Source organism: Abramis brama (assembly GCF_963993115.1).
Source record: "Abramis brama genome assembly, chromosome: 4".
Classification (NCBI taxonomy): domain Eukaryota; kingdom Metazoa; phylum Chordata; class Actinopteri; order Cypriniformes; family Leuciscidae; genus Abramis; species Abramis brama.
In genome coordinates this window covers 24129776-24150253 of record NC_139966.1, presented here as the reverse complement: position 1 = coordinate 24150253, position 20478 = coordinate 24129776, and the positions used below count along the sequence as shown (strand labels likewise).

Sequence of the window (20478 nt, the reverse complement as noted above, 5' to 3'; positions counted from 1 at the left end):
ATGAGGAACACATTCAATCCTTCTGATGAGTTTAAACTTTGGATGTAAACTCATTAACTACAGATGGGTTTGTTGTTTTTCAGGACAGACTTGCCTAAGAAAGGAACTTCCTGTTGAGCGATGGACATTAATGGTTTTCGTGATGGAACTTATGTTTTCACTTAGTCTCATATATTTTAAGTCATATTTGCAGCTATATTTGTGTATGTATTTGAAAATTGACCTTCATACTGACTTCATAACCTGAGAATCTAATCACTGATTTGTGGGAGTATCCGACATGTATGATCATATAAAAAGGCAAAGGGCTCATTCTCTCACCCTTTCTTCTCTCTCTCACTTTCTTTTTCTTTCTTAAAGTAAAGTTATTCCTCGCTGCTGTCACCAAATGCTTGCTCTGGGGGAGAATCTAGTCTGGTCTAGACCTACTATATCTGTAAAGTGCCCTGAGATAACTTCTCTTAGGATTTGACATACATTTTATTTAATTATGAAATGCATCAAAGGATTTCTGAAACATCAGGTGTTACTACGGCTGCCACCTCGTGTGTGTAAATAACTGATTGTGTTTATCTGAGATGCAAAGCAGGCTGTGCCAACCCGTGCGGTATATTGGTTGGCTGGGGGAGTCCCGCCCAGTTCCTGGAGGTCCCTGAGATGGGGACACTGATTGGTGCAGCATACCACCTCTGAGCCAATTGAGAAGCTTCAATGAAGTCAGCCTCCGAAGCCTGATTGATGGCAGCCCAGGGCAGCTGCCAGACCTGATTGGTTTGTTGAGATGTATGAGAGTGTGGTGATCAAATGTGTTTTATTATAGTTCTATTTAGTGTGATGTTGATAAGAAAATTAAATGTAATCACCTTTTATATGTTAAATGTGCAAATCATGGAAACAGCTCGCTCTGTGGTGTAATGACTGTTTCTGTTTGATCTTGTAGTTTAATCACCAAAAGTTACTTTTAGAGAACAGTTTGGGACAACAGCTCTGGTTGTAAATGCAGTGAGGACCACTTGGTAAATGCATCGGCCACAAGTGTTGATAGTTTCAGACAAAGGGCTTCAAAAGTCAACTTTTAGAGTTTGAAGCATTCAGAAAGAAACTGTAAAGTCTGCTTCCTTCCTGTTGATGAAAGGTGGCGGTGTAGCTCTGGACCCTGACCACCAGAGGACCATGAACACCTGTGATGTCACAGTCAACACAATCACTTTGAATGGGAATGTGTTGTAGCATCATTTCAAAATAAAGTGTCTCTAGCTGCATTATACCGGCTGCTAAGCTACACAGTTGTTGTTCAGATGTGCACCAGTAGGCGATGGAGAGAGAAACGTTTTCTGGGGGAATCTCCAATCCTGCTTCTGATTTTGATAGTCAAAAACCCTGTTTTGATCAATTTTCAAATTAAAGTCAAACTTGACCCCCCTAATAATGAGTAAATATGATCATTATAGCAGTAGTTTAGCTTTGACCTGTATGACCGTGAGGTTAGTCTCACATGTCAGACCCTCCTCCAAAGCACGCTGGAATAAGGTCTGGTGAGGCCACATAGCGTTCGGGAATGGGAGGAAGACGTGCTCTGGGTTATTGGCATTTCTTTAAACCAATCGCAATAAGTTAAGTCTTCTAGTTTCATATGATACACACAGAGATCAATAATTAGATTTTATGAATCTATACTGGATTGTTTAAATGAAAACAGATTTCCAAGAATCCAGCCCTATTAATAAGCTGCATGCTGTGTCCTATTAAAAGTTTTACATTTAGAAATCTTAAATTGAATTTAAAGAACCCCACAGGGAACCTATAAATGATGATTTTATTCTTTAAAAGAAATAGAGTCAAAATGTTTATCACACTTTATTAATTTGATCCGACAGACATTTGAGATCATTTTACAGTCGTCGCAGGAAACACTGGTCTGTGATTGGCTGGTCTCAAGGTATTTAAAAACCTCAGGTAACCATAGCAACAGCAGTGATGCTCTGGTTAACTGAGCGGTGAAACTAACCGGACCGTAACATACCAACAGAAACACTCTGAAACATGGAAGATCAGACCTGTTCTTCTTCATCACTCTGTCAATATTTATCACTCAATCAATATTTATCACTCTACTCAAACAACTATCCCAATGCTGTTACATAAAACCCAAATATCCACTCAGAGTCACTCAGATTGGACTTTGCTGAAGTTCTCCTCCTCCTCCTTAGTGTGGAGTGTTTAAAAATGCCTTGTCATTAAATACCAAAGTTCAATACCTATGGAGTAAATCGTCTCAGCGTCATTAAGCCAATCAGCATGCAGCATGCTTCTACCAATATCTAATGTCTGTGATTGACTCTCTAACGTTACAGGGCGTGAAGGCACGGAGAAAAAACTCTACGTTACAGAGACAGATGTGTGTGGTTGTGTTTTGAGAGGGTCTACATTTTTTTAACCCTCATGTTGTCTTCGGGTCAAATTTGACCTGTTTTTAAAGTTTCTATATCAGAAATATGGATTCTTTTCAACCAAATTGCCCAAAAATAACATGGGTACATACATACAACACTCTTCACATGTAAAATTACAGACATTCCACTACTTTTATTGAATTGTGGGTGTTTTATTTAATATTATAGCATATTTTAGGGACCTGTGTGTAGTGTGTAATAACAACAGAGTGTAAATTGTAATTTCCCCATTGGGGATCAATAAAGAGTATAAATTATTATTAATAAATTATTAATTAATTATATTTCTGCTTTTTAAACTCAACAATGTGATATGGTTTATTGACCATGAATTACAAGAATAAGTGTAAAACTACTCATAATTTCATGTTATTGGTGTGTATATACTGGTGGTAGTGGGGGAAAAGCGTCGAAAACATCAAAGTGACAAATATTTTGAAAAAAGCAACCAAAAGCGACAAAATGGCAAAAGAAGAAGAACAAGAAAAACATCAGAAAAATAAAAACAAAAAAATGAAACAAAAACGTCTACAAAAGTGCCAGAAGACTGAAGAAAATGCTAAAAATATTCTGAAAAAAGTGTCACAATTGTTTTAGCCAGGAGGACAACAAAAGGGTTAACTGTACCGTAAAGTTATTTCTTTTTGGTAAATTGGATTTTTTTCTAAATTTGTGTCAAAAAGGAACTGGATTCACCATTTTGTTATTGAATATTTTCAAACTGTACCAAGCTCTACCCAAATTCACCCTGGTTCTCCAACTCCTCCGTGTATACAATATGTATATGTTTACTTTTGTAATCAGTTTGTCATTACTAACTTATCACATTCAATTAACAGTGACAGTTGGTAGCGATTAGAATTCTTTAAATCATTGATATTTCTGCCACCCTCGTTTGTATTAAACTATGGATTCAGAAATATATGTCAATTTATAACCATTTGAAAATGATGAATCAAAGCACACAAAGGCCCAAACAAAACTGGACTCATAGGGAGAGGCTTATTTATCCCTCCACTCAATGATCCAGCATCAGGGTCACAGTCCGGGTCCGAGACATGGGGGAGCTTACTGGAGCAATCCTCAATTTGATCAATAAGACCTTTAAATAGTTCACTCACCTGTTGATGGACAAAGCACAGTCCGCCCCCCGGCCTTGTGTACTGACTGAGTGCTCTGTTTACATCAGCGATACAGATCAAATGATTATTATTATCTTTAGCTACACACCACTTGGAATGATCATTACCAGCCGTCCACTTAACCTCCCCGTTACCCAGATCAGCTTTTACAGATGCAATATTGATCACTTGATGTTGATTTTGTACACAGTAGGAACCTTCACGGTCACACTGGCGGCCCCAGGTCTGGACTCTCACATCAGTGTTGTATGTTTCTGCAATAGTGAGGTAAAGATCTCCATCTGCAAGAACAACAACACATGAGTCATGGTACAGAAACTGTCACAGATCAACAGGTTCTCACTCCCATCTGGTAAAATACGGACAATATTACACAACATACTCCACCTTTTACATGCTTTGATTATAAAGAAATCAATAAATCTTTTCCACTTGGACTTAAAAGTTCATCTTTACATTGGTGACGTTTTTTTATACATTCTGCAGATTAGTGTTCAGTTTGAGGAAATGGAAACCAAAAGATTATTTCAAATTTGGAAACTAAATTTGTGTAATTTAGCTCCAATTGTTTATAGGTTTAAAACACATTTAGTATATTTTTTACCGTATATTCCTTGTTGTGGCCTTTCTTCTTCTGAAACAAACAGTAAAATAGTTTGTGTTAGGGTTGGGTACCAAATTCAATACTTTTTTAGGCACCGAATGAATTGCCTCCTTAGCATAGAGTACTGAAAAATACCTTGTCATTCAATACCAAATTTCAATACCTAAGGAGTGAATCTCATCTGCATCAGTGAGCCAATCAGCATTCAGCATGCTTCTACCAAGATCTAATAATTAACAGTCTAATAATAATTGAAACGTTACACGTCGTAGAGACACGCAGGTGTAATCCTCTTTATATCTGAGGCAGCTGTGTTAACAGTCGATAGTGTCCCTGACATGTACAGACAAAGCCACAGATTCGGGTAGTTAATGATTAACCGTTAAACTGTTAACCGACAAAAGGATTTTTGACCGATTAATTCTGTCAGTTAAATCATTAAAACACTAGCCTGGCTCCGCCCTCCTTCGTACTTCCGTTCAATTTTCATTTCTTTCATTCACCACTTTCAGTACTCCATCTGGGTTTGTGAAATATTTACGGGTTTTCTCCGGCCAAATCTTTATTGTCCAATCAACGAACAGAAGGAGTTGCTGAGAGCGATGGCGTTGAGATCATGCTCTAGTTTGTAATTCCGTAGTGGCGGCGGAGAAAGATGCGAGCGAAGCCATTCGGTCCGTTGTGAATATCCAGAAGTTAAAGCTCGAGCAAGAACAACCTTTGCCAAGTTGTGTTGGTGGCCATGATGTCGTGGCCCTCCTCCCCACGGGGTTCGGGAACAGTTTGATTTTCCAGCTCGCTCCGTTAGTGGTGAAGGAGTTGGTTAAGGCTAACGCTAGCGATGCTAAGCCGACGTCACGACCAAACGTTAGCGATTGGTTACGGCAGATCCAGAGTGGCTCTGGGCAGATCCAATAGTTTTAAAGTTCAGCAGAGTACCCGCCTTCAAGGAAGTTAACACTTGTCAATGGAGAGAGGTCAGACTCTCTGGACAAATGAAATGGACCAGAGTCTGGTAGGACCAGGCTGATGGACCAGAGTCTGGTAGGACCAGGCTAGTATACCAGAGTCTGGTAGGACCAGGCTAGTATACCAGAGTCTGGTAGAACCAGGCTAATGGACCAGAGTCTGGTAGGACCAGGGTCTTTAAACCATAGATATAGAACAATAGATATGACATGACGTCATAACTAATGGGACTAACTGGCCGCCATCTTACTAGTACTGTTTACAATTGGCACCTATAGGCAGCAAGTATGCTTATCAGCTGTGCAGCACCTAACTGCTTTACCAGAAGGACCGAAGAGACCCAGGAGACTGGCATCACTTTCCACATGTCAGTAGGAGTAGATAGAGTATTTTCTCTTCTTTTTTTAACTATAAATACAGAAAAGTTGGTGAACGAGCTAGCTAGCTAGTAACGTTGCCTAGCAACCGTTAATGGACCGGCTGAGATGTCAGTTATTGGTGATTGCTAGCTAGCTCTTAACAGCATTTATGAACAGCAAACATCATTTTAGTTGATTGATTTTTGACCTCAAATAGGACGTTAAGTAACGTTAACGTTATAACAATTGTTTTTAACACGTTGTTAATATTACCCTAAATTGACTGCTATGCGGCTGATTTCACTCAATCTGTGTTAAGTTTTCAGTTAACTTAAAGTTAACGACAAGTACTCTTCTTTACTCCTAAATCTCATTTTATAATACCTCAAGACAAATCCAGCAAGCTAACAGTACGTTAAAATGTAACGTTACACACAGAGTAAAGTTACGTTACACAAATCAACATTAGCCACATCAAGCTACTACACGGAGCCCTAACCGACCGACCAGTAACACTTAACCTTACATTTTCACCAGCTAACGTTAGCTCCCCAAACATTAGCCATGTTGAATCCTGCTGTCAGTCATCATATATTAACAGCTATTGTTGTCAGCTTACATCATGCCTTTACACGACTCTCCTTTCAGCAAAGCAAATCAAAACTTAATAATCCATGTCTTGATGAGGTAAAGTAACGTCAATCCAGAAATGATTCCTACTTCAGCAGCAAAGTCTTCGCATTACTAGCTATCGTAAATGTAATTTTTCATAACGTTAGCGCAATAAAAAAGACAATTGCAACAAGTCAGCAGCTCTGGTGAAGTCATTATAGCCTTTATCAACAAAAACTCATTGAAGCTAGCAAGGCTCCTCAACTACTCCGTTCATCGCCAAAACAAACTTCATGCCAGTTGACAGTAAGAAAAAACTCCGCCAAAACAGGAAGTAGTAATTCAATGGAATCCAGTCTTTAAATATTTATATGTGAAAATAAGCTATTGAAAAATAGGCTATAGGCCTATAATATGCACACACACACATTTACATGTAGACAAAAAACCTGAGGTAGCCCAAAAAAGATTATTCTCTGATTATATAAACATTTTACTCTTAAAAAACAGTCTGAGGAACAAACTGAACAAGACCATTTAAGGGCCAATAGGATGATCAAAAACTCACAAAAATGTGTATGTATGTAGTTTGTGTATGTGAGTGTGCTTGTGTGAGATAAAAATATATTTTGCACAATTTATGACATAAATAAATGTATTAATAAATTACAGTTGGGTGTTTCTCTCATGTGTCTTATCGTAACTACCTCTATAGGCCATAATACTGAATCTATTTAGGATTTCTACATTAAAAAAATATTGTTTAATGTATATTAGCCATTCAGAATAACAAAGACACTTTTTACATATTAAGGTCAGGCAAAATTGAAAAAATACTTTTTTTACCTGCAATATAAATGCAAAATTATGAGATTATCTTCAATTACTTGCTTGTTCTCTTGGAGCTATATCAATCAAAATTCCACCCAAATCTCTATTTTTTGTTTCGTTCTAGAAAGGCAGAGTTGTCTTATAGTCATTACTTTGAATTAAAACCACTATTGATGTATTGGTAGAAAAATATAAGGATTATGAAGACAACATGAGCCTCTTTCCCCATTGGTTCCAATGGAAGCAATTCTAAAACTTAACCCCAGTAAGATGGCCGCCAAGTGGTTCCATCCTGGAATGGCAAGTCAGAATTACATGTCATATCTATTGTTCTATATCTATGTTTTAAACAATATTATTAAAACAAAAATAAAAGGTTATTACATTTCTTTTTGCATTGTGAAAGAAATATTTGTACCTGCTAGTCAATTTGCTAGCAAGTTGCGTTTTAAAGGTAGGGTAGGTAATCCTTTTTCTAAAAAAAACCCATTCCAAATTTGTTTAAACTGTCTTTATATACCAATACATAATTAAAATGTAAGTACTCTGAAAAAGAAAATATAAAAATCGAGTGACTGTAGACCTTTTAATCTGCAATAAACGCAGCTCATTATTTCCATTCACTCCCACCCCCTCCCTTCTGAGCTCCTTCCAAAGCCACGCCCCCAAAACACATGAACGCGCGACGCCAAACGCTCAGGCTCAGCTGGAAGACGCATTTATTACCTGAGACGAGTGGAGAGGAAGGAGCGCAGTACATACAGTGACATCATGTCAGAATCACATGTAATAAAATACCTAACTTTATCACTATGAATATAAACAAATAAGATTTCTTTTAGTACTCACTATCAAGCTAGCATATCGATACTGGTAAAGTTTCATTCGGTAACGAGCTATATTATAAGGCAAAACTAAAAACAGGTTGCATTGATACACGTTTTTCCATTACCATCAGTTACACTGTGATGAAGGTGAATTTCGTGTAAGATTCATAACATATACGGTGTTTTGCATGTAAGAGTTTCCATGATGAAAACATTGTTGACTCTAATGAAGACTAACGTACACTCCGAGTCCGGAGACAAGTACCGCATCGTCGGTTCGAGGACAGGTCCGGGGTTGAGGGCGAAGCAGAGGAGGTCGTTCAAGAGTGCGGGCAGGGTCCGAGGAAGTAGTTTTTGCCTTGTTTGCCTTCGCTGACTGCATATGCAGGTGCTTTGAGCTGAATATTTCCGGGAACGGTGACATGTGATGAGTGCACGCAGGGCAGCGCGCGCAGTGGGGCTCGGGCACGAGACATGAAGGCATCTGATTGGTTCTTTACATTCGCACCGAATGGCAGTGATTGGTCAGAGTTTTTACTGTCCTGCAGCTGCTACAGAGGTCTGATTTTTTTCATTCCTTTTTCTAAACACATAATGTATTGACTACTATCAGGATGGAAGGACCATTTCACCCAGTATAAAAAAAAGTGTTTCTGAACAGGATTACCTACCCTACCTTTAAGCAGTTTTTTTCTGCTTTTCGTACAAGCGGTTTCAGAAAAGTGTCTGTGTGTGTCCACGACAATGCACGTAACATCGTGGCTGCACGACCGGTTCAAGTCTGCAGCTTTCCATGGAACACAGAAAGTATGTCCGAGCCTCCTGGATGAGTGAACTGAGACTGCTTGTCAGTTGATAATCTGTTAACGAGAGTCAGCTATCAGCCAGAAAAATTCTAAATTAGCCTCCCTACCCGTACCCGACAGTTATTTAAACTAAAAACTCTTTTTCATTTGAGGCGAAGAGTCTCTGACACTTTGACAGGAACCTTTCTGAAGACTGTTGAAGCATGAAGTCAGTGAGCTTCAGCAGCTACAGACATTTAAATTTAACCAGTTCTAACAAGTCACATGCTGTAATGAATTATGATAAATGTACTTCACCACCCACCGCTGATCTAAAACTACAGTAGAAGCTTCTCTCAACCATTTCACATAACATTTGATGTTAGAAAGCCCACATTGTTAATGTATTGTTAAATTGTTTATTGGGATAAGTTCCATTCAGTAATAGCCAGTTCTCTGCAAGTTTCTATACATCCTACGCTCTTGAACGTACCATAGCACAAAACTCAATCTCGCCTAGGGCAACCAAAGGGCTAGAACCGGCCCTGCAAGCCATCACCTCCCGTTAGCATCCCATTGACTGCCATTCATTTTGGCGTCACTTTGACAGAGAATAACTTTACATCTGAAGCGTTTAAAGACTCTATTTGTCCGTTGTTTATTTCTAAAGAAACACGACAATGTATAAAAGGCTCCATTACCTTGTACCTCACGTTATGGCTCCGTAGCAGACGCTTTTATAAAAATAGGCTAACGATTGGGTCATAACCACGAGACTTACTGTCACACAGTAGAGGAATTACCGTATAGTACAGGAGAAGCTCACAGGCAGTTTGGACTTACATTAGCTGTTTAGTTTAATTACTAATGTTAACTAGCATGTTAGTGATCAATAATTAGCCTGTGCCTATGTTATCTCCTTACATATACCTACGCTCTCCGTCTCTGTAAGATTGGGAATGATTGAGATTTCTCTTGGCACAGCTACCAGAAGACTTCCAACTTTCAGACAGGTTGCTCACGTCACATCTACATCTTCAAGCTCAGTTGGAGGCTGCTCAGTAACGCTCAGCCAGCACCGGGAAAGAGACTTCTAATATCCTTCACTGGTCTCCGTCCAGAGACACGGGCTCTGCTGGTCCACTTCTTTTACTGTCTATGGTGAAAACTCTGTGCTGTTATGCTAGTTCTCCAGTGGATATACATCTCCTTTGCCTTTCTCAACATTCACCTCTACCTCCCTGTTTATTTCTGTGTGTAAATGACATAAGGTGAGATTAACGACATTATACTGTCTGACTGGATGCTAACGTGTACTGTTTAGATGTGCATAAGTTAATGCTATCTCTGTTGTAGTTATTAGCGTTGTTAAAGCTAATAAGCTAATTCACAGTGGGTATAAGTTAGCAGAAGGTTTGATATTCGAAAAATATGACCTGTAGTAAGTAGTAGCCTGCCATTGGCAACTACTACAGCAATCAGAATGAGAAAATGTCTTTTTATAGAATTTTGGTGATTTCTTTCCTGAAAGAATCCCAGTAGGCCTAGTCTATGTCACCAGCCTGAGCAATGTAATTTGTAGACGGTCCCTAACTCTGCCAACAGCCGGAACGTTGATTGAAGTGCTGTTTTCGCTCGTAAATCGGTTGCAACGAGAAATACCATTGTGATTTGTTTTTTCATACAGTGTCCTAAACTGTCCTTAACATACTACACTCGTAATGTAGTGGACTTTTATTGAAGAAACTGAATTGGGGGTAAGTCGAAAACGAATATCCTGCAAATATCAAACCTGCTGCTAACTTATACCCTCTGTGAATTCACGCTGTCTGCATGCATCATGTGAGGTGATTTGCGTACGTTATATGATTCCTGTGATATACTTGAGTACCGAATACAGTCCTTCGCTACCTTAGTTACCTTATTATGTTTGTGTATATGTATTTGTGTTACGTATGGTGTTTGCTGTAGTGATTGTTACTTTGTATTATTACAGACCACAGCTAAATAAATCAACCAAACAGGATGTCTGTATCTGTGTTCTTTAACGGGAACACCAACCCCACACCTTGCCACTCTAAACCAGTTAAATTCCTGGAGACAACCCAATCTCTCCTTTTCATTTGATTTCCACAGTAAAAATGGTTCTTAATCTGATTCAAACCATCATGCAGATATCTTACCTTTATACAGTTTCTTAGCAATGCTACGAAACAGTGTTCCTCGTGCTGATGTCAGGTCGTGGATTCTCGCTCCTGGTGTTGTGTTATTCTTTGTAACATTGATAAGCTCTTCATGGAAGTCAGCTGGAATATGATCATCAAATGGGAAAGCTGAGATGTTCAGCAGGTGTTGACCTTCAAATAGTACAAAAAGACAACATTAACATCATATTCAAATCAACCACTAAGACTATAAATATGAAGATTTAACTGAGAATATTACCTATCTTTTTGAACTCGTTGTACTTGAATGTTACACAGATAAACGTCTGAGCATTTGCAGTTCCGGTGGATGGCCAGTAGTTATTATCTCTTTTGAAAGGGAATTTTGGTGTGCTGTGTAAGAGCCAGACTCCTGTGTCTTTATTCATCATCACAACTCCTGAAACATCAACAGATAGACACAGAACTATAGACTGATGTTTAAAGTCCTAAAATGTGATTTCCTGACTGTTTTTAATATTATGAACTAACAGATAATAGACTAGATCAGTTGCACTGCTTATTGATTTAGTTCACTTGAATGCATCAGTAGATATTACTTCCTCAGCTTGAATCTCCTGTGGGCGACGCGAGGAGAGGAATCGAGGAGAGGAATCAAGGATGCACAAACTGGGAATTAAAGTTCTATTCAAACTGAGCAGACTCTGTCCTCTGTGATGAAAACATGACGGAGGTTCAGAGAGATGCTTTCTCTACTCACCTTTACTGTGGCCAGACTTTTGCGGAGCATTTTTTCCTGGAGGTTGATCGCTGTAGCTGATGAATCCAAAGTCTGCTGGCTGTAAATGATGCAGAATGAAGAGAAGAAAGTGTCAGAAACAATGATTTAATGATTAGGATGTACATAGTTAAAGGCATACGCCACCGTTTGTTGAAACAGGGCTTATCATGGTCTCCCCTGGCTGTAGATAGGTGAAACAGGGCTTATCACGGTCTCCCCTAGCTGTAGATAGGTGAAACAGGGCTTATCACGGTCTCCCCTGGCTGTAGATAGGTGAACAGGGCTTATCACGGTCTCCCCTAGCTGTAGATAGGTGAAACAGGGCTTATCACGGTCTACCTTGGCTGTAGATAGGTGAAATAGGTCTTCTCACGGTCTCCCCTAGCTGTAGATAGGTGAAATAGGTCTTCTCACGGTCTCCCCTAGCTGTAGATAGGTGAAATAGGTCTTCTCACGGTCTCCTCTAGCTGTAGATAGGTGAAACAGGTCTTCTCACGGTCTCCCCTAGCTGTAGATAGGTGAAACAGGTCTTCTCACGGTCTCCTCTAGCTGTAGATAGGTGAAACAGGTCTTCTCACGGTCTCCCCTAGCTGTAGATAGGTGAAATAGGTCTTCTCACGGTCTCCTCTAGCTGTAGATAGGTGAAACAGGTCTTCTCACGGTCTCCCCTAGCTGTAGATAGGTGAAACAGGTCTTCTCATGGTCTCCCCTAGCTGTAGATAGGTGAAATAGGGCTTATCACGGTCTCCCCTAGCTGTAGATAGGTGAAATAGGGCTTATCACGGTCTCCCCTAGCTGTAGATAGGTGAAATAGGGCTTATCACGGTCTCCCCTAGCTGTAGATAGGTGGGCCAACGCATTTTTTGTGCATGCATTGTTTTAGTCCGGTGCAACACCGGCAGCGTTTCACTGCATCAATCTGGATAGACTTGTGCTATCAGTAAATGTATTGTTGTCCAAATAATAGATATATTGTATTGTGATAAAACGTGGGATTTACATCCCTAGTATGTAGCCAATCCAAAGAGGGGAACAGTAAGGTGTGGGCGTGTCAATGTGTCAAATTTCTGTGAGACGCTGCAGGATAGGTAGGGGTTTGTAACTAGACTATACTGTACATGGTCCAATCTGCCCCAAATTATTAATGCTTTTAGAGACATGGCCTGAGGACATCTACAAGTCAATAATAGTTTTAGTCATAGCGCCCCCTACTAGAAACAGGAAGTTAGCCCTGATGCCACATAATGGAAACAGGAAGTGGTGCACAATTTGAAATATGTAATTTCTAGGGCTGGGCAACGATTAAAAGTTTTAATCACGATTAATCATGATTAATCGCATTGTTACACGCAAAATCCAATAATGAATTCAAAAGTAGTGTATAGCGCAATTGTATTTTAAATGTTCTTCCGTATGAACTAAAGTGCCATAACATTTGTTCTGCAAACACTTAACATCAACATTTTGTTTATACAGCAGCAGTTAAATAAAATATTTAGTGTAAATCTCAACTTAAACAATGTAATAAAAGCAAATACAAAATGAAAGCTTATTGCCACTGCCAGGGCATTCATGTTATCCTGTTTGTTATATATATATATATATATATATATATATATATATATATATATATATATATATATATATATATATATAAAATTAAAAAAAATATATAAAAAAAACTGCCCACAAACTCCTGAGCCACAATCATAACATTAAAACAGGCAATTTCTTTCTTCTTCTTTGTGATGGTGCGTCTTGAGGGAATCTCATACCTGCCATAATTTCTTGTGATTCTCCATATCACTAATGGGCCTGCAGTCTGTAGCTATCCACTTTGCTATGGCGTTTGTTAGCTTCTCTTTCCTTTGTTTATCTATACTTCTCCCACACACTGCATCTAACATAGTTGTAGTAGTAGTTTGTTTCGTAGAATGATTTGCTGGTATCAACTGTGTGTATTTAGTGCATTTAGGTGATATTTCAGACTGGAAGTACTCCGGTGATAAGAAAATTGGTCGACTGTGCCGTCCGGAAGAACTTTAAAATGAAAATGGCCATGTACAAGTTCCGTACCCTTCTCCATGTTTGAGGTTTGTTCATTCGCCAATTCTTTTCTTTTCTGTTCCTGCGTTACTGCGCGATACAATAATTGTCGGCATTAATTAATTAATGAGTTAACGCGATAATAACACGTTAACTTGCCCAGCCCTAGTGATTTCCAACGCTATGCACTCCATGGAGGGAATTAAGTCTAACTTCTGCGTGCAATGTCCAACGGTCATGGAAATACACGGCCGCATCGACTGGTGAGCTGCCGGCACACCTGACAGATGCAGAGTACGAGGTCCCGTTCATCGGAGCTTGGAGCTTTAACTCTGAAGTTTCAGTTTCAGTGTGTTGAACAGTTTCAACACAGCAACACGTTACTTTTAAGGAAATCTAGATAGTTGATGCTTTTATAATTAGTACAGACCATCATATCTATCCATCAGTTTGAGTCATGGTTTGATTTTCATCAAAATACAAACAGATCTGCAGTTTAAACATGATTCTCACCATTGATGTGGTAAAAATGGGCCGCAGGGTGTTTGCCAGGACACCATCATCAGCGTTGATGTGCTTATTGGGATCTTTAGAGGTCTTCCCATTTGAATCAATGTAAATATATTCCAAACCCGTCGTTCTGATGTTATTCAGTTTGGGTGCCTTGTAGATGATGTACCTGATGATGATGATGAGAAGAGGAGAGGACAGAGACTCATGAACACTAAACATGAATCTAATGTACTCGATCACATGCATGTTCAGAGTGACCAGACTTCTCTCTACACCCTGAATATATCTGGAAACAGGAAGTTAACCTCATGTTGCAGACATCATCCGATTTACATGAAATCTATATTGTGTGGTCCACACTTGATATAAAGCCACATATTGCATGTTTAGTGCAGGGTGGCTTTTTGCCATGAAACAGAAAGTAGTTGCAATTGACTGGTGTCCCGCTAGTACCCCTGACATGCCGAGGGGTGCAAGGGCCTGTTCATCGCTGCTTGCAGCCAGGGCCGGCGATTGCTATAGGCGACCTAGGCGATTGCTATATGCGACCTAGGCGATTGCCTGGGGCGTCAGATGTGTTGGGGGTGCCGTGTCCCCCTTAGGTCTACTTCCCATTAATAATAGAATTATGAATGACAAGCAAAATAAAACGTGTTTATTAAAGCAGCACTCAGTAGCTTCGGGATTTCTTCGCTGTATTCTCGCTTTTTGCTCGCAGGTTTCTCTCTAGAGCTCCCCCCACAGCTTCGGACACTGTTGTAAAAACTCGTTGGTGATTCTCAGACACCAGAGGCTATAGATCAACGACATCAAAGCAGATGGGACATTCTTTAAAACGTCTTCTTCATTCGGGTTCGGACAGCGTGAGGGAGCGCAATAATGACAGCATTTTAGCAGATTTCTTTTGGCCGTAAAGCAATTGTTTACATCGCGAGACCTGATATCACGCGAGACTTCCTGACACGGCGGCCGGCGGCTCAAAGTTGCAAGTGCGTATTTTCTGCTCACGGGCACCAGGGGGGTGCGAAACGACCACCATTCAACCCGAAATAAGTAATATAACCATTCCAATGTCTCCGAAGCTGTTCAGTTAAGGTAAAAAAAGTTACTTAGTTCACCTTTAAACATGATCATCCTAGGGCGCCCCCCCCCCTCAGCCACACGTTTACTTGTCAACCTTTCACAGCCACTTCCCTAAACTGTCTCATTCAGAGACCAGCGTGCCAAATGAACATGAACAAGAGCAGAAATCTTGCTCAAACACATCTGAAATATTACAGTCGAGGGGTTTATTAATTCATTAAAATTAATTCATGTATCATTCAGGTGAATAATTTTAATATGCACATTTAAGGAGGTTACTTCCTCAACAAAAGAAGCAAAAGTGGGAAGAGTAAATGATGCTAGGCTACATGTGTGCTGACTCAGATATAATTAGAAAAGTCGATCTAAAGGAGAATAAATAGTTAAAAGCAATACAGAATGCCTGAGAGCCTTATATTCCTGACTGCATTATATTCCATTATGTTTTTATATTTGGATTGTAATCTCTGTTTCCCTTTAGATAAAGATATTTCCAGCATAAATTGATTCAGAAAAAGGTAAAAAACAAAACTGTATCTCGCCTAGGGCAACCAAAGGGCTAGAACTGGCCCTGCTTGCAGCTTTGATTGTAAAGATTATTTTTGTGCTGAACAATTACATATTTGGGCTTGGCATGATTGAAAAGTTCCAAAAATGTGCACACAGGTCAGACCTGGCGAAAAATGCAATTGTTGGTGGGAACATTTTTCTCATCTAGAGGAACATATACATTTTTTGTGAAATTTCTTTGCCTGACGTGTGCGTGGCATGGTTGCTCTATAGTGCCCCCTAATTATTTTTTGCCTTTGACCGCATCTTTGACACCCTTAATATACTTGAATACTCACAAATGGGTCATGTAACAACAGGCCATTTTAGGCCCTTTACAGGTATGGACGCTTTTTTGAAAACCGATTCAACAGATTCCTCCGAAATTGGGTCAGCAGCATGTCAAGACTTTTACGATGCCAAATTGCAAATCTTCGTCCTCGGACCCTAATAAACTACTTCAAAGTAGGAGAAGTAGTAGTAGTAGTAGTAGTAGTGCTGTCTCACCAGTCCACTTCTCCGTTGTTGTGGTCTCTGCAGGTCACGTCTTGTCCATCAGCGCTCCAGCAGAGCAGACTGACTGTCAGGAAAATCCTCCACATAACTCCCTATAGAGGTACAGTGAAATGTATCTGAAGTTCTCTGGCCCAAGTTGCAGAAGCTTGGTGACGTGGTGACTACGGACACTGTCTGGAAGAAAGAAAATAATGAATCATATTCAATTCAATTACATTTTTCATGTCATAGCAGGGCGTTACAGGGTGTAGCAGGACGTAGCAGGATGTAACAGGGCACTGCAGGGCGTTACAGGGTGTAGCAGGACCTAACAGGGTGCTGCAGAGCAGGGTGGAGCAGGACCACGGCGACAGCTGCAACCATGATTTAGGTACCACTCTAATCCAAGGAAATATGCTGGGCGAAAAAAAACATAAGGACTCCAGGGAATAGACTCCCCAGAGCTAAGTTAATAACAAGCATTTCTGGGACATGGATGCACACAGATGGACAGAGGAGAGAGAAGTTCAGTGTGTCAAAGGAAGGAAGTCCCCCGGTAATCTAAAACTATAACAGCATAATTAAGAGAGACAGGTTAAGGAGAGGAGCATGGTCGTGATAGAACTCTCCCCAACCTCTTCTTTCGTATGAATGTAAGGTAGTATGTTCAGTTATTAGTTATGTCAAATACATGAAAATCCAACTATAAAATTAAAAGATGATTTTTTAAAAGATGTACAGTCACTTTGCTAAATCACTAAAAAACACAGATATGATTCTTTTTTAAACATGCAAAATAAGACAAACATGTTCAGTTCTCTCTTGTGTTTCTGAGTAAAAATATAATTGAAAAAACTTTCCTTAATTTAAATTCAGCTTGTTTCATTTCAATATTACTAAAATAATCATATGTTCTGTTATTAGTTATGTCAAATACATTTTGCTCATGCATTTACATCTGTTGTATCTTCTGATCTGATCATTTTAAATTTCCAGTTTCAAAGTGTTCTTACCGGTGTTGTTGTTGGTCTGTGATGCCGAGGAGGCAGAGAGCTGATTATATATCTGCAGAGAGGACGGATGCTCAGTGGTCACATGATTTTACAGAAACTGTCTCAGAGAGAAACAGCCGAGTCATTTGGTAGGCTGCAGTGAAGTCTTTTTTTCATCTGGTATATGAACGTATCATTGTAAAGTAATTCCAAATTCAAAGTGTTCTTACCTGTGTTGTTGTTCTGGGATGCTGAGGAGGCAGAGAGAGCAGAAAGCAGTTTATGGGTACGTCCCAAAGTCTTTAAATTGCATCCCCGATTCCTCCACTTGCCTCCCTTCCATCATCGGAGGACTGCTGAGTCATTTGATAGACTGCAGTGAAGTCTTTTTTTCATCTGGTGATGGTATCCTTTTAAAGTAATTGTATATAGTTAATATTATTAGTAACAGCTGATATGTGCTACCTTAAATCTGTCATCTCCTGCAATGAGAGGACAACAAAGCCTACAGTACAGAGTCTCCATTGATGTGGTTTTAATGTTTGTGGTGTCAAATATATGCCACAGAGACACAGAGCAGGTAACAAAAAGGGAACCGTCTTCGTCCTTCCACATATTTCTTTTCGTTGTTACTATCGCCAGTTGCTATAAACCGACCCAAAAGTTTAGGTACTTTGAAAGAAAAGAAAGTACTTTGCTGAATAAGAATTGTTCTTTTACTGGTCAGCTGAAGAAAAGGCTTATTGATAATCAGATACGTACAGATTAGACTTCTGACTGCCGGCTTGCAGTTTGTCTGTTAGATTTTTACTTGCTGTCTTTATGTTATATGTTGTGTTTGTTACTTATTGTTATGCATTGTACCTGTGTGAATATTAGTCTATATATAGGGCTTTTTACGTCATTTTTATTTTATTTTTTAGGTTTCCATTTTAAAACTGGCCATGGACAACGGATGAAAATTAATCAGGAACTTCAGATCCATTTCTCTGGACCTCTTCCTGGGTTGACCCGGACTTTAAAACACAGGTATGGATCACAGGTTGGATGATTCTGTCACGTCTCGTCCCTATGTCAAGTTTCTGTTTAGTTGGTTTTTCAAGTTTTCTGTTGGTTTTCCATTTCCTGTTTTATTTTCATAGTTCCTCTGTCCTTCCATGTGTTGTCTTGTCTTACTTCCTGTCTTTTGTCTTTCCCGCCTTTGTGATTGTCTTCTCCGCCCTGATGTCTTTCACCTGTTCACCAGCCCTTGTGTCACCTGCCCTTTGTTAACCCTCGTTTACTTACTAACTTACTGTCGGGTCATTGTCTTGGACTGTGGTGTCGTGGTCTGTTTAGCTCTGTGCTTCTCTGTTTTGGTATGGTATGTTTGTCTGTGTTTCCAGTTTGTTCCAGAGGCCTGTTCCAGAAAGCTGGTTTAGTGAAAACTCTGAGTTGGTTAACCCTGAGATGAGGGAAACTCTGGGTTTTCCATTCCAGAAAGAGAGGGAACTTAACCTCAGAGTCAGTAACCTCAGAGTCAGTTACTATGGTAACTGAGTCTGTGAACCTAACCTGGTCGGGAGCAGGTTTTCTTCAAGAAACCTCGAGTTTCTCTCAGTCTCCTCCCTCTCAGAGGGAGGAGAAACTCATTTAATCATTCATTCATTCAGTCAGTCTGTATCAGGCGCATTTTAATGCAGTTTTATCTGCATGAATAAAAAAACATATTGGTTTATATTAGGCAGATTATAAAACGTTTTTTTCTCAAACATGTCATGTCCTTTTGTCGACGATCCCGTTGATGAAAAAGCTGTATTAATTCACAGAGAGTTTACGTCGGTATTGAGTCCCGACTATAGATGTATTTTCATTTCTACATAACCGATTTGAGAGGTATTTTTTATCACAGTCCATTAGATATGTAGATACCTTATCTGTCCTCATATCACTAACATCAACCATCGTGGACAGGCTTTAACATCCAAGCAGATTCTTTGTATCGCATTACGTTTTTTGCGAACAGCAGTTTTCTTTACAACAGTGTAGCGATCATACTGTCATAGTAAAGCCACTGTAGAGCCGTCAGAAAAGTGTGACTCACTCTGGAACGTTTTTTAAATGTTTTTGTAGTGTTCCCTGGACAGTAGAGCCATTAAAAAGAAATACATCATTATACATTATAGTTCTGTTAATGATCATGTTGCTGCAGCCTCAGAATGGGATTAGTAGGCTATAGCTAGTTTACTTTTTCGCCCGCAGGATTGCACCTAAATGAAATTATAGGTGTAATACAATTCCAGTTTTCACCAGTAATATTATGTTAACTGTGATTAAATATGAAATTAATATACTGTGAATGCGAACTGTTGTACTAATGTACTCTCTCTTTTGAAAACAGCAGCCGCTGTCTTGGTTTTTTAACGAAATACATGTTCAAACTCACTGTTTGTGCGCATGAGTATTTCCGCCGACCCGTTTGTTTGTGGTTGTTACCGTGGTGAATCGTAGAATCATGGCTCCATTCATACTGCCTTTTGTGCACGCGCGTAACCCTGAGTGAACATACTCCGAGTTGATTGAACCAACTCAAATCAGCTGTTCTGGAACCGAAAACTCAGAGTTTCCATCTCAGGATAAATCAACTCAGACATCAGGGTTAGACTCAGAGTTTGGTAAACCTCCTACCTGGAACGGGCCTCTGGTCTTTTGTGTCCTCAGTACTTTTGGAAAGTTTTTTCCTGTTTCTTCAGGACGCTTTTTGTTGTACCATTGCATAATTATGTCTTTGAACTCTACACTGCTCCTTCTTCTCTTTGGGTCCATGCCTCGCCACTCCCGTGACAGTTTCTGAATCAGTCGGTCTTCCCGTTTGTTACATCAACAGACCTTTCAAAATGTGTTCTTAAAAAAACTAAACAAAAGGTAGTAAAGTGCTTAATAGATGACCATTGATGTGAAATGTTTAATGATGCACTCCTTAATATGTGCCGTATGGCATAATGTGATATGCTATATGTATAATATTGCATAATATCCAGTCTATTTCACTCAAATGGAGATGTAACTGTGTGAATGAATGATAAATTAATTAATGTGAAAATACCAACTGGGAATTTATCAAAAACTGATGAATGTCTGGTACCAAATTTAAGGATTTTGAAATGTAACGCATCAACTATCAGGTGAATGTTTATATCTTTTGTCCCCTACAAGCCAAATTCCTCACTACTTAATTACTTTAAAACCTTTTGTAATAGCGATAATAAAAACAGGATGATGTGAACTTGAAG

General features: G+C 39.4%; 1 protein-coding gene across 2 annotated transcripts; it reads right to left on the bottom strand.

The window, feature by feature from the left end:
• Positions 1-1856: 1856 nt before the first annotated feature.
• On the bottom strand, positions 1857-17564 carry LOC311081085 (deoxyribonuclease-2-beta-like). Of its 2 annotated transcripts, none has more exons than XM_084111484.1 (9): positions 17437-17564; positions 17228-17279; positions 16227-16409; positions 14088-14253; positions 11508-11586; positions 11028-11186; positions 10766-10939; positions 4200-4229; positions 1857-3876 (listed from the first exon to the last, which is right to left on the bottom strand). In XM_084111484.1, exons 3-9 carry the CDS (start codon positions 16319-16321, stop codon positions 3380-3382), a joined length of 1200 nt encoding a protein of 399 aa, XP_083967610.1. In that variant the 5' UTR covers positions 16322-16409; positions 17228-17279; positions 17437-17564; the 3' UTR covers positions 1857-3379. The 2 variants fall into 2 exon arrangements, with proteins under 2 accessions (XP_083967610.1, XP_083967611.1); XM_084111485.1 differs by having other exon boundaries at positions 17228-17324; positions 17437-17536.
• Between the last annotated feature and the right edge of the window lie 2914 nt (positions 17565-20478).

Bases quoted from the DNA above. Each gene is read 5' to 3' on its own strand.
- LOC311081085 (XM_084111484.1), bottom strand. From the start codon at position 16,321: ATGTGGAGGATTTTCCTGACAGTCAGTCTGCTCTGCTGGAGCGCTGAT. The intron at 4,230-10,765 runs GTAAGATATCTG...TGTTTGTTTCAG, and splicing joins TGCTAAGAAACTGTATAAAG to AAGAAGAAAGGCCACAACAA. The intron at 3,877-4,199 runs GTAAAAAATATA...TTGTTCTTGCAG, and splicing joins GCCACAACAAGGAATATACG to ATGGAGATCTTTACCTCACT.